We start from the raw sequence: 17,987 nt of genomic DNA, 5'->3' as shown, positions 1-17,987 counted from the left end.
TAAATAAGGTAGCCTGAAAATTCTGTATTGTGTGGTGAAGTGAACGGTGGTACAATTCGTGATGTCATAGTGCTTACCTTACACATCCAATACACAGAAACAAAAGAATAAAAATTTAATGAAAAATTACAAATAGAACTTTGAATGAATAAGTGTCCAAATTGCTTATGTTAAAATATACTGTAAATTTTACGTCCACAGACTGACTGAATAAGTTCCAAATATTGAGTGATGCACATTGGAAGATGTAACACTGTACTGCAAGAATAAGACTTTTTGACAAAGAAATGAAATCTGGATTGAACGTTACCTAAACTGACGCTGGAGTTAATTTTGAAATGCAACACTTAACTGTAAATGATCTTACTGAGTTCTGACTTTAATGCTAAACTGGCCCTAACAAAATGCTCAAATGGCTCTGAGCGCTATGGGACTTAACTTCTGAGGTCATGAGTCCCCTAGAACTTCGAAGTACTTAGACCTAACTAACCTAAGGACATCACACACACATCCCCGAGGCAGGATTGGAATCTGCGACCTTAGCGGTCGCGCGGGTCCAGACTGAAGCGCCTAGAAACGCTCGGCGCTATAACAGATTTTCATGACACGTAGTGGTACTGCTAGAAATAGAAGAAAACTTAAAATTCAGCGCAGCAGCGAACCAGTTAAGAAAAATATTGCCAACTGCAATGCTCGAAAAAGCATCTATGCTATGCACATCGTAGTTTATTTTGATTAACTGTGTTCCACTCAGTGCATTACTGAATGAAAAAACGACTAGCATTCAAAACTCTATTAAGAAGATCATATAAACATACTTTATAAATTATATAGTCCACCCCTGGTAGCTGAGTGGTCAGCGCGACGGAATGTCATGCCTAACGGACCGGGTTCGATTCCCGGCTTGGTCGGAGGTTTTCTCCACTCAGGGACTGGGTGTTGTGTTGTCCTTATCATCATCATTTCGTATCCATCGACAAGCAAGTCATCGAAGTGGCGAACGGTCTACCCGACGGGAGGCCCTAGCCACTCGGCATTTCCGTTTCCATATGTTAAATACATAATTTACAAAAATCATTTCTTATAAAAAAAGTGGGTCTGCAATTAAATTAGTCAATGAAATGGTAAGGGAGTGGTGACTCTATAACTCTGAGTTCAAGCTACGTGAACAGGTAAATTGGTTTAATAACATTTCGGCAACCAAACTAACTGACCTGAACCATTTAAGAAAAATCAAGCTAAATATTTGTCTTTCTAAAAATAATGATAAATTATGCAAGAGCAAACCGTGCTGCGACAACATTACCTTAATATCTTCACACTTCTCAAATCTGTCTTTCCAAAATCGTATTCCCAAAAAGCAACAACCTCTGAGTTCGCATCTCTGTGTTGCGCTACTTATTCGCAGACCGATCAGCAACTTGACCAACACGTGACTCTCTCACTAGCTTCTTACTGAATGCTGAACTGGCAACGACAATGTAAATGTTGTCTCTGTTTTTCTTTTTCGGACATGTCCGATACATAATTAAGGAGGCGCTGAAACCTTCAGTGCAAGTGCAGACCTTTCTCGAACTCTTAAGGCAATCGGCGAAACGCCGCATGTGATAATGGACAGGGGCACTACCTCGTGCGGCCAAGTCCAGCTACATGTCGTAATTCCTATCTGTCTGACAACGACAACGCTACTGAGAAACAAAGATGAACTAGCTTGTACTCCAAACCTTTGTGGCACAACATATAGCCTGTTGGAGACATCTGTTTTTTTGTTGTTTTTGTTTTTTTGTTTTTTAAAGCACACAACTATGAAGTACGACACATCGAATAAAAAGAGGTCTGAGTCCACTGTCATTGAATGCCAGAAATAAGCTAGAAACCTTACAGTGTGTACCGTGTCAGCCTCATAGGTGACCGTGGAGGATGGCCAAAAGTTAGGATTTATTAGATAGGAATAGTGACATTATGGTGGCAAATGCTGAATATTAGACAAACGGGTAGACGGGAGCCACAAGAGAGACAGGGTCAGGACGGGTAAGACTCTGGAGCAGAGGTGAAGCAAATGAGAGAGCGTAATTGAGAAGTGCCTTCCTGAAGGGAGATGTGGGAGATACTTTTCTGCGCCTTTTGATTTTCTATTAACAACTGGTGGTTTGTACTGTGTCTTAGTACTGTCTGTGGACTGCCCTAGGGCTTCGTGCGACCAATTCAGATAGCATTCATGTAGCAGCATTTGTACTCCGCTAGAACAATTGGGTAAGGAAGTTCTTAAGGAGAAATGAAGGGTTTGACTGTGCAGCTGCGCAGTCTAAGGCGCCTTGTCACGGTTCGCGCGGCTCTCCCCGTCGGAGTTTGGAATCCTCCCTTGGGAATGTGTGTGTTGTCCTTAGAGTAAGTTAGTTTAAGTTAGACTGAGTAGTCTGTGCAGGCCTAGGAATCGATGACCTCAGCTATTTGGTCCCTTAGGAACTTACCAGATATTTCCTAATTTCTGATTGTATACATAGCTATAAATAAATTTATTTGAAGGGAAGTGTAATCTCAACCTAACTTTTGTAATAATAATAATAGCAATAATTAACAATTTCTTCCTATGCCAATGTTCACCAAAACTTGATTACATGTTGGCAGTAGTCCACAAAGAAAATATGCACAAGATTTTAGTTAACCGAAGATATACTTTTAATGCGTCATATAACGTTTGATACTAAATGTAATCGACAAGTTTTGTAATCTGTCCAAAACAGAAGAAAAATTTGAATATTTTTATTGCCCTCACACATTCTAAGATATAAAATTAGTTAGCTAATTACTAATTATCGGGCAGTTTCTATTTTATTACCTAAATTTCAGTATCTAGCACATCATTACATTAAACGAGTCAAGCACTTTTTCAGTGCTACAGTAGATACACCAAATAATTGCTTATAACGAGTAATCTTTATTTACATTTACGACAGACGGTTTCGGCTTTATCGCCAGTTTCAAGTACGCCTAGATTGATGTGACGTCCACATTGCGTCGTTAGTGGACTGCTTTGTAAATGTCACTGCTGTAATAAGATCGTAAAAATTCTTGTCAAGATGTTAAAATTAAATATTAATTACGACTTGACATCAGTTTGACAGTTCGACTATTAAGACTTTTTTAGTGTCTTTTTCAGACTGCTCTCTGCAATTTATCATGTGCACGCCGCTGATTCGTGAAGCTCTTTTTATTTGTTTGGTGTTAATATTTAAGTCACCGGACTTCCTGCTTCCTTCTGTTTATAGACCATTTGTAGTAGACCAACTAAATTTTAACTGCTTCGTTCTGTAAATGTTTTTCGAATATTATGACAGCACAGAATACTTTGGTGATTGCATTGATAATAATACTATAATAATATGTTTTTTAATTAATAACTTAAATTTATATATGAACACAAAAATTATTTTCCCCTTTATAATTATTAAATTAGTATCTGGTAAGTGCGTATGTGCTCTCAACCTATCCTGAACAAGATACTCCTTATGAGAAGGGTAAGAACACACTTGCATGTAATGTAGTCTGCTTAGTATAAAGGCTATCCACAAAGCCAAGCTTATTCTATCATTTTAGTCTATCTGAAAGTTATGTATTAACTCTGTTTTGTTAAAACTCTTGCTGGCTGTGTGGCCAACACAGTGTATAGCCACAAGAAATAAATGGTTAATTTATATCACTCCGAAACACCTGACATTAAAAATTTGTGTCTGTGATCTGAATACTTCTGTAGTACGTATTGTGTTTCATTCGTTACTAATCTTCATTACTGAATTCGATCTGTACTGATTACGGGGTGACTGACAGATAGTACTTGCAACAAATTATATGCTCCGACGTTATCCTAAGCTTCTAAAATAGGTATTATCATGTTGTTTTTGACCCATTTATCGATCTCATAAGTCTGAAATACTACATATATACAAATTAAACATTTCCGGATTCACTTGGTTACACATATGTTTTTCAATCGAAGCTTCGTAAGTCTACAAATGAATTCGCACTTTCATTGAAGCCATAATAAAATCTTTATAGCAGGGATAACCGACAATGTCAACTTAAAGTACGTTAGCTTGCTTCCTGTTCATGGGGGTGACATATAAATTACAGCTACTTACACGATCAGCAAAATATTCACTGATGCTGCCAAAGCGTTCATCAGTGGCTCTTCAATGTTAATAATAATTAGAAACTGAAATTAATTTGTCTGTAGGAAATGGAAGATGTAACCTGCAAAGGTCACCCCTCAAACTAAATGCTGTAACTAATTATTGTTTCAATGATGGGTGACAACCACCGCTTAGCAAATATGTTGTTAACTTTATTAAGTATACATTTAAATATTTTCGGTGGCTTTTTAATTAATTTGCTAACGAACGAGAATCAAGAAATTTTCGTTTTCCTAGTCCTTGAGGGCCACTTCACTTGCCTGCCATTTCATTAGTGGGAATCTATTTTCGGGTTTTTGTTTTTTGTTCCTTTTTTCCACATCCTTGCGAACCTCCTGACTGTGGTGGTACAGAGCTAGAAGCGTTTCTAATGCAATATAATCTTTGAAAAAGAAGCTAAGCAAAGAAAAAGAAATTCAGAAGTGGAGAAGCAGTAAGCTTGCAAGACATCGACAGACTTTGTAATAGACTCTGTTGTAGTATATAAAGAGAACATTTTGTAGTAACGTATCAGTATCAAACAAATCAGAGATTTACAGCAATCGTTTATCAGTTCGTGTCTAATTGAACTTAATTAAGTAGCAGCACACTAAGAAACTGACAATGCTACTGACAAGGGAATAGTCCAGCAAGACAGATCGAAACCAGACCTGAAATTTTTACGCAGGAAGAAGACAACGAAAGGAATTGCACCGTCAAAATTTTAGTTACTATGAGGCACTGCAAGTATTTAAAAAAATTAGCTGAATATTGCCGAGTTCGCAGCGCGCCAGGCGGTCGTAGAATTGTACATTCCTACCGGCGCTGTAACAACTGCGTATGGGCAACTAGGCACACAACAGCCGGGGTCAGGGGTACATCTGTAAACAGGAAATACGACACGACCCAATCGTAATTTGTAAAGGACGTTTCAAGTTATCGTTCGTTGATAGTGTCCTTGACACTATAGTACACAGTTACTATTCTCTGGAATTACCCACTCAAATAACATCTCTCTTATTTCAGGTTTATGAGCGGAACAGTTCTCTTAATCTTCAGCCATTTGTTCATTACGTTTCTTTTGCCACGCTTTACGAATTTGATGAAGTATGCCTGGAATGCAGTACAATATGCAGAACAATGGCCGGGACCATTTCTGACTCTATCGCAGTTCTGTCTAAATAAAAGTAATGGTTACTGCGAAGTGCATAACTGCATCAATTTATCGTTTGTCTGGTGTGCCTGGTGCAAGAAAACCGTTTGTTTTTGTCACTCAATTGACACTTCGCATTTTTGTGACGACTACGGGAATAAACAAAGAACTGTGTCAGTAACATTCAAATGTACAACATTCGAACATTATTATAAGGAACTGCCTACAGGAATCTTTATAAAATGTAGTACTGCAAAACACATTTCATTTCAACAAATTACACATCCTCATTGATGGAAGTCGTCTGTGACATCAAACACCACCATCATTTTATTTTCTCTGCTAGATACTGTTATCAGAATTATATGTGGAATAACTGAACTGTCGACATGAAGTTATCAAAAAAAAAAAAAAAAAAGAAAGAAAGAAAGAAAAGCCTTTGTGTAGCTAAGTCAGGTTTTCACCAAAGCAAACAAGCTAACAAACAGGATAAAAAGAGAATTAAGTCTGGTGTACCCGGCAGGTCTTTCAGCTTGACGCCAATAAAGCTACTTACGTGACCCTAACCTTCCCCAGTTACCTAATCGGAAAATGTAGGCCTGCAGTTTAACATGGAATTCGAACCACATGTCTTTCATGTCCACTCCAACATGTGAGGAATCAATGCTCGGTCAAAAATCGTAGTGAAAAAGTAGTGGTCTGAACGGGATTTGCTCTCACAAAGCTCTTTGCTACTAGACTGTTTTTGTTTTAGAAAAAACAAGAATATCACCATTAGACTTTTCACGCTTAGTGGAAACGCTATTTGTGTCACCTCTTCAGATGATGCTCGATGTCGGTAATTAATGTTCTGTTTATAAATTTTCCCTCAATGGTAACGAAAAGCCTGGCAGAATGACAGCCGACATGCAAGGAATAATTTGTACCAGTGCTAAGGAGAGATGGAGGTGCAATTCCGTGTAATGTGCACGATCTCCACGCATGTCACGCTTCAATACAAATTCAGACGCTTACATTCTTCCTTCACAGCGTATTCCGTAAAGAACAGTGCGCTCGCCATGCAAAATAATCCTCACTGATGTCGCATTTTGGCTCTAACAAGATAGATTTTTATCATGTTTCCCGAATATTAACTCTAAAAACTAAATCTAATAACACAGTGTTCATAGGCAATGTTCGCTACCTCGTGTCCTCTACCGTTACCTCTACTATAAACGATCCTATCCATATGCGAGCGAATGGTCGTGAATTTTCTGTCAGTCAGTCGGACATGTTCACTACCATTCGCTCCATTGTAAACTGGGCTTTAGGTGCTTAAAATTGGTGTCTGTGAACTCCGGATAATTCCGCTACGCGGCGCTGTGTGAGTGTTTCGTCGAGTCGCAGGGTTGTACAAACCGCTGTTAGAAATTTTGCTTCGCGCGGCAAAATTTAGTAATTTCAACATGTTTTACAAAATACTGGCAGTAGTTCTTAGCAGCTAAAATGTAGGCTGTGAATTTCTTTCATTTTCTTCTTCCTGAGTAAAAAAGTTTCAGAGTAAGTTTCTATATGTCTACTTGGACCATTCCCTTGTGACTGATGAAGATTTCTTATTTCACTATGGCCAGATATCACTATTTGGTGATTACCAGCTTTAGAGTGTAGATCAGTTTTCTTGTCCTCCGTGCAAAGGCTGAAATTAAATATACAACGTTTCTATTCTTCTCATTTGGTATAATAAAAATCCAGATTTAGAAATTAACATGTGTCCCAACTTTCAGAGTACAGTAATTCTACTTATGGTCTCCAAAATATTTCTTAATATGACTAATACTTCTAAACCGTAGTAATTCCTTATTCGTTTATTTCATAGTATATCTGTTTAGCGTGTTGTATTTCCAGCTATTATTTTGTACAGATATGCTTCAGGATGCATCATTGAAAGATTATACTAGTCCTATATTTTTCGTATTAACCATGTTTTACCTCTCATCAAGCATTTCTCTGTGGACCCGTAGCCTCAAGTTGTCGATCGATATCTTGATGTCTAATAACTAGTATTACATTTCTCAACAGGATCTATATTGTTTTGTCCTAGCGTCTGATCGTCAGCACAGAAAAACACCTAAAATACCCTCGTGTCTGCGCTGTCAGCCGCCGACTTTTTTTCAGCGCACTGTAGCCCTGTCTTTGTCTATGATTTTTTGTGACCCGTTCTGCTTATTGTCTGTAGATTTTAGTAGAAAATGTACTCCACCAATGGAATATGCAAGTTCCGCGGGTTGCCGAAGGCCTGGCCTGCAGGCGATACACATTATGGAATCGCCAACCAACTACCCAGAGGTTAACATCAACAACAAAAACATGGGCACCTCTGACGACATGTGCCCTTCCTTTCGCTTATAAGCGGTGTAGCCGTGACAATTAGGAGGCACGGAGAACACGGCTCTTCTTGCTTCCACTGTGTAACGCAGCAACAAGTTGGGTATAACACACCAATCCGCCTCTGAGGTACTACGGCCTTGGGAAGCCAGTTCCCGCCGCGGTCTCAACCACGACTACACACCTTTGCCCTGACAACAGACAGTCATCAGTCAGCAACAAGCCTCCAGCTGTACGACTTGACCACAGTGGACTCAAGTTATAGGGCTTTGTATCAGCCAGTATATTGAACTTAGTGCTAGTGTTTAACGGACAGACATTCCTCTGTTTCCCTCTATACTTAGAAATTTTTCTCATTTCACTCAGCAGTGATAATGGTCTACACCAAATCAATAGCTCCTGGAATTGGCGAATTGCATTAAATTCAAGTTTCAATTTAAATAATTTCAGAATATCATTAAGTTCTTTATTCAGACAGTTATAACATCAGTGGAGTTCATGTGAGGCAAGAATTTCATATTTGTTAGTACAGAGGGGTCCAAAAAAATGTATCCACTGTTTAAAAGTCCATAACTGACAGACTAACTGTGGGAGTTGTCTCGTCTTTGGTAGTGTAATAGTTTTTAGTTCCGGCAGTCGCCACACAAGCGTTGTATTGCGTTGTTTTGTTTTGTCAGATGACAGTCGCCAGATAGTTAGTGTTTAGTTCTTAGTTGCACCTAGTTACTCGAGTTACCATTTCTGGCGCATTCGATGAAAGGAAGTCAGTTTTAAAGTGGTATTTTAAGTACGAAAACATGAATGAGATTCAACGGCAATGGCGAAATGAGTATCAAACAGAGCCACCGACATGTGTACCGATTCGTCGCATTCGAGACAAATTTGAAGCCGAAGCTGTGTTAAAGATGTACACAAACAAAGATCGGGACGACCTGTAACAGCAACAAGTCCAATTAACTCCCGTCGTGTGTTTCAACAGTTCACTCGCTCACTACAGAAGTCTGTGAGACAGTGTGCCCGTGAAACTGGAGTGAGTCGATCAAGTGTTCGGCGAATTTTGAAGACAGCAAATTGGAAGTGAAGCATTCCATTAATTGCTACAAGCAATAAACGAGGACGACCCAGATCGTAGAATGGAGTTCTGCGAGTGGTTTATTAACAGGGTGCGCAACGATGAAGAGTTTGTAGAGATGATTGTGTGGTCTGATGAATCACAGTTCAAACTCGATGGTACAGTAAATCGCCACAGTTGCATCTACTGGGCAACCGAAAATCCGAACGTCCATGTAAACAAAGCCGTGAATTTGCCAGGAATAAATGTGTGGTGTGGATTGTCTTACCGGGGCTTGATTAGGCCATTCTTCTTTGACGGCAAAGTTACCGTTGAGGTGTACCTTGAGAAGCTTCAAATATCCATTTTACCTGCCATCCTAAACTTGTATGGAGACAGAAGAGTTTACTTTCAACAAGATGGTGTCCCAGCCCACTACCAAAATTGTGTTATGGTGTATCTCGACGAAAACCTACCAGGAACATGGATAGGTAGTAGAGGTGCTGTGGAGTATCCACCACGTTCCCCAGACAAAATGCACTCACATTGGATAAACTTTGAGAATCCATCGTGCATTCATGTGCAAATATCCAACTGAACACGTTGCAGTCAGTAGTTAGGCCTGCAGTTCGGTGCGTCGTTTGTGTGTGGATGTTAATGGTGACCACTTCGAACACCTACAGTGATATCTTTAAGTTGGTCTTTAAGCTACAAAGAGACACCTCTGTCAATTAGTTTGCAAGTTATGGACTTTGAAACAGGGGATACATTTTTTGGCCACCTCTGTATACAGCGTGAAGCGAAACTCGGGCACTCGGGTTTCGTAGCGCGTCTCCTCACATGCCAGCTATTACTTTTTCTTTTTTTTTTTTTTTAAAAAAAAAAAGTTTCTCACAGTATTTCATCCGGCAAGTACATCCAGCGGAGAAAGGACGTTAAAGAGTGGCAATCTGGCAACACTGTTGCCACATATTAGTCATGCTGTACAATTAGCACAGTGAATAGAGTTTTGGGCTAGGATGTAGGAGTCGAGGATTCGATCCTGGGTTGAGGCATATGTTTTTTATTTCGTAAATGTAGTCCAGGTAGTACGGTATCTGGCATCTTAATCGTGTACAGCGATCGCAGAGGGTCCGCTAGAAAACATTTGCACCTACCTACACACTACAATCGTAGAAACTGAAGATTCGTCAGGTTCGAAACAAGCGCTTTCCACGTCGTGGGCGTGAATGTATTCGCACCACTTCATCTACTAGATGCGAAAACTGTTTTCTTTCTACCCTCCTCCTATGGCCCCATAGATTAGTACCAACTATTATTCCTGCCAAGTTCAGGTCCATTACATTTCGCTAGGGCGTTACGTTACCAGTAGGATTAGCAACGTGCATTGCGAATAATGTCCAAAGTCGGTTACTTTTTGTATGTGTTATCACCATCATCCCACTAATTATGCCTTTCAGCGTTGATTCTGGCAACCGCATGCTGTACGTACCTCAATACATTATTATTATGATTATGATTATTATTAATATTCTATTGATGGGATTGTGGAAACATCACAGCTATTACCGTTAGGGAATCAGTGTAATTCGAAACCTAACATTTCACAATTAGCGGTGTCGGATTGAATCATGCAGAACGATAACTGCCAGATAGTTAATGCGCCTTAGGTGGAACAGCGCGCAGAACTGGCGGCGTGTTTACACTGTCTGCGCTGCCCACTATACAGAGACGAGTTGCTAGCGTAGTCACGCAACTGTGACCGACTCCAATGTACATGTGTGCACGTATCGAAGTTTGACACTGTAAACCTCTAAACCTATGTGGCAAACGTAAGGCATACACAAACGATGAATATGTGCATGTGCTTCTGGTCCTTACTGCATCTGAAAACCGGACAGGTGCTGCTACTCCTGAATATGCTGCTAGATATCCTCTTCGATGCCATCCAGATAAAACGTGTTTCATCATCTGGAGCTGCGCCTTCGGGTGTCTGGTTCTCTCCTTCCACCATCGTGTGACAGAGGTCGTCCACGGAGTCCCCGTACTCCAGCTACTGAAGAGACGATTTTGGAGGTCATACACCGGGATCCTCAGCGAAGTACACGTAGCGTACCAAGGCACCTGCGTGTCTCGCAACGCACGGTCGTTAACGTGCTGCACGAGCAACCGCTGCACCCCTATCATTATGCATTCACACAATACCGGAATCCTGCAGATCACCGTCATCAAGCAACATTCACTCGTGAGGGTGGTTTCAATATACACAATGCCCATGATTGGTGTGAAGTTAACCCGCACATCACTCACGACTGTGAATATCAAGTTCGATTTGGTATCAATGTATGTGCCGAAATATTGTGCGATAGGTGTTTGCGCCCCTACAGGTTCCCTGACCAAGTGACTGCACGAAAGTATCACACATTCCTCTCAAAATTATCTGCCTGATGCGCTGGTAGATGTTCCACTACACGTTTGGCAGATGATATGGTTCCAGCATGAGTGTCTTACAGTATTTGGACAGAAGGTTTCCAGGGAAATGGCTCGGGTGTGGACGTCCTGTTGTATGGCCACCACGTTCACCTGACCAATATCCCCTGGATTTCTTCCTCTGGGGACATCTGTAGAGGCGATTGTACTCTAGTCCCCCTGTTGCTGTACTGTGCTGGGGATTATATTTAGCTTCTCTAAATTAATATTGTTTTTGTAGTTATCCTGTCATATGACAGGACATTAGTTTCAGCTGTCCATTTCTTATTTCTCTAACCACGTATTTTTTTACGTTCAGCGTTACAGAATGTTGTAAATTTAGGAAACATGTGACCTAAGAAACAGTGTATATTGCAGTGTGAAAAGCCAGAATAAAATTAGCAAATAAATAAAAAATACGCCCCAAATCATGGTCGAATCCATGACCTCCTGCATGCTAATCTAAAACTGCATCCACTGCACCAATTGTGCTTCTCGAGCGACAACTATTAACAGAGGTAGTTATCGTACATATGGTTACAGTGTTCCCAGATTGCCACTCTTTAAAGCCCTTTTTATGCCAGATGTACTCGGCAGACAAAATTTTCTAAGAGATTTCTTTATCGTTGGCATTTGAGGAGTCCCGCTGCGAAGCCCGAGTGTGCGAATTTCGCTTCAGCCTTTTTAGCTGATACTGTGTTATGTCTACCTGGTAACATTGTTTTACTTGTGGAGCCCAGTGAGACTACTATAGATACAAACCTCGTTCCACTGTATAGTGATGTGGTAGATTGCAGTACTGTAGTTGGCATTATATGATCATCTAGAGCGTTCCACAGTGTGTTCCTTACGGTAAATTTTCTATGTAATAGTATTTAAGTACAAAATCCGATCACACTCGTTCACACATACTCAAGCGTAAGAGTTATTTCGATCTGTAATTGTGTAGCTCAGTATAATATGTGGTATTACGGTTTTACTTATTTGTCGTTCACATATACCATCTATTGCTTGCCATCGTTTTGCGCTTTCCAGTAGTAAGATAATAAGTGTAAAATGACAATCGTATACTGTTCACGCAGTAATAAGGAAAGTATTTCAGTCACTCTTCACATACTGATTATAAGCAGAATGATATCTTGCGCAAAGGAGTACATCTTAAATATTAAAGGAAAGTAAATAAGCCACATTGTAACGAAGACAATAATTAGTTTCTTTATTATTGTATAGTTTCTGGAAAATCAGTGTTCCCATTTCAAGTTTGTAGACATCAGATTACAACCAAATAATTCGTAAACAAAAAACATTAATGTTATTACTGTACGATAAAATAATTTTAACACTTTCAAATAATATATTATACCTGTATAATGGAATTTGTCACTTGAGAACACTAAAGCCGTGTCAGTAAAGTTTAGACGTTGGCTGTCTGACGTCCTGGTAGAGGGAACAGATTTCATGAAACTGTCTATGAATGGAGCCAAGAGATCTGGATAATCGGCAACAGCCATTTTCTGGAGGACACAGTTCCAGAAATTTTGTATTAACACAGCTACATGTGCTAGTCCTCTCGTCACGGTTCAGGAATTAAAGATCCTGCGGTATCACACCATTAACCGCCTTCACGAAACTCGTTTACGTCACTTTCAACAAGTGTTATTCGAAGAAGGTGATGTCGCCTGTTGAATAAGGACAGCAGCAATTTTCTAGATGCACAAAGAGAAATGCTTCTCTGCATTAAAAATCTGCCCCATACACCGCATGAGGAAAACCTGCTCTCACTCTAGAAAACATTGTACAAGAGTTTTTCCTTTGCAGAATTTAAGTATAAAGTGTTGGTACTATACTTATCACCCATATGACAAACATAGTCTACTTCTGAACAACAGAAACAAAAAATGTTTAGTAGTCACTATTGTTCATCTTCGTGTTTTATTGGTTCTTGAAAAAATTTTCCAGCATGCTGCACTCAACATAAAGCTAATCTCGATTGTTCATATAGATTTATTATACAAACCTTTTCTTAAACTCTCAACATCTCCTGTTTTTGGGGGAACCAGAATAATCTCTAAACTGACACTTCCGCGGTGACGTATGGTGGATATGCCTGAGGACCTAGGTCCCAAACATTTTCAGAATACTTGAAGACATCGCAACAATGTTTTCCATGAGTGTCGGTAGTCGAATTATTACTTTCTGCGTGATGTAAGCTCTTAATATTTTTGACTAAATTGGTACTGAAGGACTAGACATTTCTTAACGTTTATTTTAGAGCTTACTGTGATTTTAAGGAAACTAGTACAAGAAATACGCCGGTTGTTACAGAGAAATATTTTGAGGAATGAGGAGGGGGTATTTAGTGATCTGAAAACGTACTGATATCACAGTGCTAGTTTTCCGGCATTGCAGTTGTAAAATATGACGGATGCCTGGCCTTTCCCCATATATTTCAGCTACAGATATTAGCTACTCACTAGACAGGAAATGGTAGTTATTATTTCCGGTTGGAACAGATGAGATGACAGGCGGTAGACAGTGATAATGAATGTCACCAACGCTAGGAAATTAGGAAAAAACAAGAGGCGCAAAGGTGCAAAAAGATAGGACAAAAATTATTAAGCATATAGGCGTTTATGTCTGCAAACTCGGAGGAAGAGCTACAGTTTTTGATGGAGAGTGTTGTAATCGTGGGGAAAGAATACAAAAAGGCCAAAATGATGGGCACTAGCAAAAAATTAAGATTTCATCCAATGTTACCGAAAGGAAAACTCTTCGAACAACTAAAATCTGTTAGGTATTAGGCAAGCTCGTCGACAGAAAAAGGAAACTATAAAAAAGCAGCAAGGATCAGAACATGTATGGCTAGAAGAGCTTTTCCGAAGTTGAGAGATTTGTTGACGACAAGAATTCTGGTGCAACTAAGTAGGAGATTTCACAAATGTTTTGTCTGTACTTTAATATTTAATGGTTTTAAATCATGGACACCCAAAACGAAAGTGAAAATATACTTAGATAACTGTGAAACGTATTGTGAATAAAAATGCTGAAAGTAAAATGGATTGACAGAATGAGACAAGAAGTACATCTATGAACAGAGGAGGCAAAAATAATAAGAATAATAAAAACATTTTGTTGGTGTTAATATCACCAATCAATTGCCTGCTATGAAGATTCACCAAAGAAAAGGTAGCTGGGAAGACATAGAAACGAAGAAGAGAGTACTCAAAGTGCAGGATGACATTTATAAACTTAAGCATGCATCAGGAGATTAGGAAGGGACACAGGTGAACGAAGAATAGAGAATGTCCAGTCGAAACCTAAGACAGAAAGATACACGCAGGAAGAAGAATCGTTAGCAAACATCGAATCAATGCATTGACATCATGTTAAAAGCTTTTAAAATTACAAAACTTGTTATGGTGACATAATGATTTTCACTGTCAATTACTTAAGTACAAAGGCTAACTGGCAGTGTAAGGGATCTTGCCATCTCAACAGAATCATCTTCATGAGACAGGACATAGCGTCACGGGCTGTCAAAACAACCAGCAGTTTTACCGATGCTACAGTGTTTAGTGAGACAGATCATTGTGCTCGCGTGTCATAAATCTGTGTAATATGTCAGGATGATTGACTGTCCGTTCTCATTAGGGATATTAATCTGGGATTATTACCAGTTTAAGTTAGCCTCATGTTATATTAATTTCCACATTCACGAGTATCAAATGGTTTTAACAAACATAGTTGAAATGAAGAAAGGGCAAAGAGGTATGAAAACACACAGAAAAAATTACAGACGAAATTAGGAAAAGGCGACTAATATTTTTGGACACCATCAGAAGGTGTGTTCATTGAAACTGAGAAAAAAAATTGGACAACGTTTAAAAAAATTGAAACACAATTATTAACTCAGTTAGAAAACTGCATGAAAATCTTAAAGAAATCGAAGACAAAACAAAATTCTGAAATAAAATTAAGGAGTGGGTATTTTAAGAAGACCAAGCAGTTCCCTTATCCCAGGGAAGAATGTGACAGACATGACAGAAAATTGTGAACAGATTAAAGGGGTAACAGGCAAATGTGTATAGGCAACTCAGCCATTACACGGTCCGTCTGAACTGTAACGAAAGAAGCTGAAACAGAAAGTGTAAAATTGCGTCAAAACTCTGAAATCCTAGAAATGTAACCTTGTAAGTTCCATTAACTCATATATGTTTCATTTCCAGTGTCGCGTGAAATAGTTAAATTATGTTACCTCTCTGAATAAAGAGAAAACTGAAGTGCTTGAAAATACCCAACGGTAAATCTGTAAACATTAACTGTCTACAGAAAATTCACCTTAAAATAATCGTAATCATGATATACACGTCTCTCGTCACTGGTTCTGGTTATACATTCATCTTGAGAGCGATTTAATGTCCCGAATGATTAACTCAGTTGCTGTCCACAGACAGTGACTCCACATGATTGATGCTCTCGATGCTGGTGCCGTCCCATGGATATTAAATTTTTCCGAAGACAGCTGTACAACTGAAGACTGTTGCTCAGTAAAAGGAAATTACGATGTGGACTGACGTTTAAGTCCCGTCTTCTAAGCTGTTATCGCTTAGACATGTTATGTAAAACTACTCGTTAAGAATAATACTTAACTGTTCTCATTCATGGAAAAATAAATGGTAACGGTGAAAATCGCAATTTAGTTTCGTTCTACTGGAGATAACTAGTAAAGTTGTAATAAGCAGCATTAGAGCAAGACTGCACACAGCATGAGGAGACGGTGGATTACCGCAGGGAGACGGCGACTGACGGACATGTTACAGTATAGCCACTGTGCAATACCACATTATAGCCACTGTGCAATACCATATTGTCCGCTGCTCGTGGTCTCGCGGTAGCGTTCTCGCTTCCCGAGCACGGGGTCCCGGGTTCGATTCCCGGCGTGGTCAGGGATTTTCCCTGCCTCGAGATGACTGGGTGTTGTTGTGTCGTCTTCATCATCATCATTCATCCCCATCACGGTCGGAGGAAGACAATGGCAAACCACCTCCACTAGGACCTTGCCTAGTAAAGCGGTGCTGGTCTCCCACATCGTTCCCCTACGCTCTGTAAAGAAGCATGGGACTTTATTTCCATTTAAATACCATATCAGCCACCAGTTATTGCAGTCAGGTATTAGTCACCATAATGCTTATCTTATGGCATAACTATTGTGTCATACCATGAGCTATCAGTCACTGTAATGCATATCTTATGGTATAGCTGCTGCGTAATACCAGAACCTATCAGTACTGTAATGGATATCTTGGGGCATAGCCGTTGTGTAACACCATGAGGTCACTGTGCCTGTGGTGTAAAATTGCGGTATAGCTGCTGTGTAATACCACGAGGTTGTGGTCACAGTAATATACATGGTCGAAAAACGTTTACTATAACTGGAACCAACGAGGTTATGGTCACAGTAATGGACATGGTAGAAAAACGTTTATTATAACTGGAACCAACTGCATCCAGTTGAACGAAAATATAGCACGATTTGGACTATTACAGTTTATTTTCATATCAGTTACAGTTGCTGTGATTCCATTTATGGAAAACTTTGTTTCTGTGTCTTCAGTGTATCTGAAAATAGTGTGACCTGTCGATTTAACGACTGAATCTGTATGGTCCGGGCAATTCCTTTGATTCAGTAGTAAACAACTTTCTCGTCCTTTCGTATGAGTGAATCTGAATTACTTCTTTCAGCTGCCGAAGGAACTGTTCGTAACGTCTACTATCCACTTGTGATTCGAACTGGTATAACGGAGCACGCAACGTCTGAAGTGCACTCTAGTGGGTCGCCTCTCGGACCGCAGCAGTCGGAGCCTCTCCAGTCCAGTGGATCCGGAGCTGCCGCTGCCGCGGCCGCACCGTCGGCTGGGAGTCACCGCAAGCAGGTGGTGGCCGGCGGGCTGGACTACGCGGAGGCCCAGGCGACCGCGGCGAGTAGCGCGGGCAGCAGAGCCGCGGCGTGGCAGGGGCAGGGCGCGTCGTGCAGGCCGGAGCACGCGGCGAGCGCCGCCAGCGCAAGGCGGCACCACACGTGACCCCACCAGCTGCCCGCCGGCACCGCCGAGTTCTTGCCGCGCTGCATCGCCGCCGGGTGCTCCCCTGCAACGGACCACCACCAAACACATTGACATTATGACCCACAAAACAACCAGAAAAGTGGTTTGAATCTGACCATCACCAAAAACATTAATTTGACATCTTCCAGAAAGTAAACCGGAAAGGAGTCAGAATCTGACTGATGTCAGGTAAAGTGGAAGGTCCCCCCAAGGTTCAGCTCTGGGTTCATTGCTTTTCTTCAGGAACAAGGTGATTCAGTAGCCCATACCTATGCGTTACGCAACCCGCAAATAGCACATGCACGACATTAATAACATCTCTCACTTGCTACGAGCAAACTACACTGAAGCGCCAAAGAAATTGGTATATGCATGCATATGCAAATACACAGTTATGTAAACAGGCAGAATACGGCGCTGCGGAAGGCAATGCCAATACAGGGTGTTACAAAAAGGTACGGCCAAACTTACTGGATACATTCCTCACACACAAAGAAAGAAAATATGTTATGTGGACATGTGTTCGGAAACGCTTACTTTCTACGTGAGAGCTCATTTTATTACTTCTCTTCAAATCACATTATTCATGGAATGGAAACACACAGCAACAGAACGTACCAGCGTGCCTTCAAACACTTAGTTACAGGAAAGGTTCAAAATGTCCTCCGTTAGCGAGG

General features: G+C 40.4%; 1 protein-coding gene across 2 annotated transcripts in view; it reads right to left on the bottom strand.

The window, feature by feature from the left end:
* Positions 1-12,395: 12,395 nt before the first annotated feature.
* LOC126284488 (protein sidekick-2-like) overlaps positions 12,396-17,987 on the bottom strand; it is a 905,210-nt gene continuing 899,618 nt past the window's right edge. For both annotated transcript variants that reach the window (XM_049983448.1, XM_049983449.1), the window contains one exon: positions 12,396-17,353. In XM_049983448.1, coding sequence (XP_049839405.1) covers positions 17,160-17,353 — 194 coding nt within the window. In that variant the 3' untranslated portion in view covers positions 12,396-17,159. The remainder of the gene's footprint in view (positions 17,354-17,987) is intronic.

The sequence above is a fragment of the Schistocerca gregaria genome, chromosome 8 (genome assembly GCF_023897955.1).
Source record: "Schistocerca gregaria isolate iqSchGreg1 chromosome 8, iqSchGreg1.2, whole genome shotgun sequence".
Classification (NCBI taxonomy): Eukaryota; Metazoa; Arthropoda; class Insecta; order Orthoptera; family Acrididae; genus Schistocerca; species Schistocerca gregaria.
The sequence above is the reverse complement of the archived record's forward strand: the minus strand, read 5'-3'. Positions and strand labels throughout refer to the sequence as shown.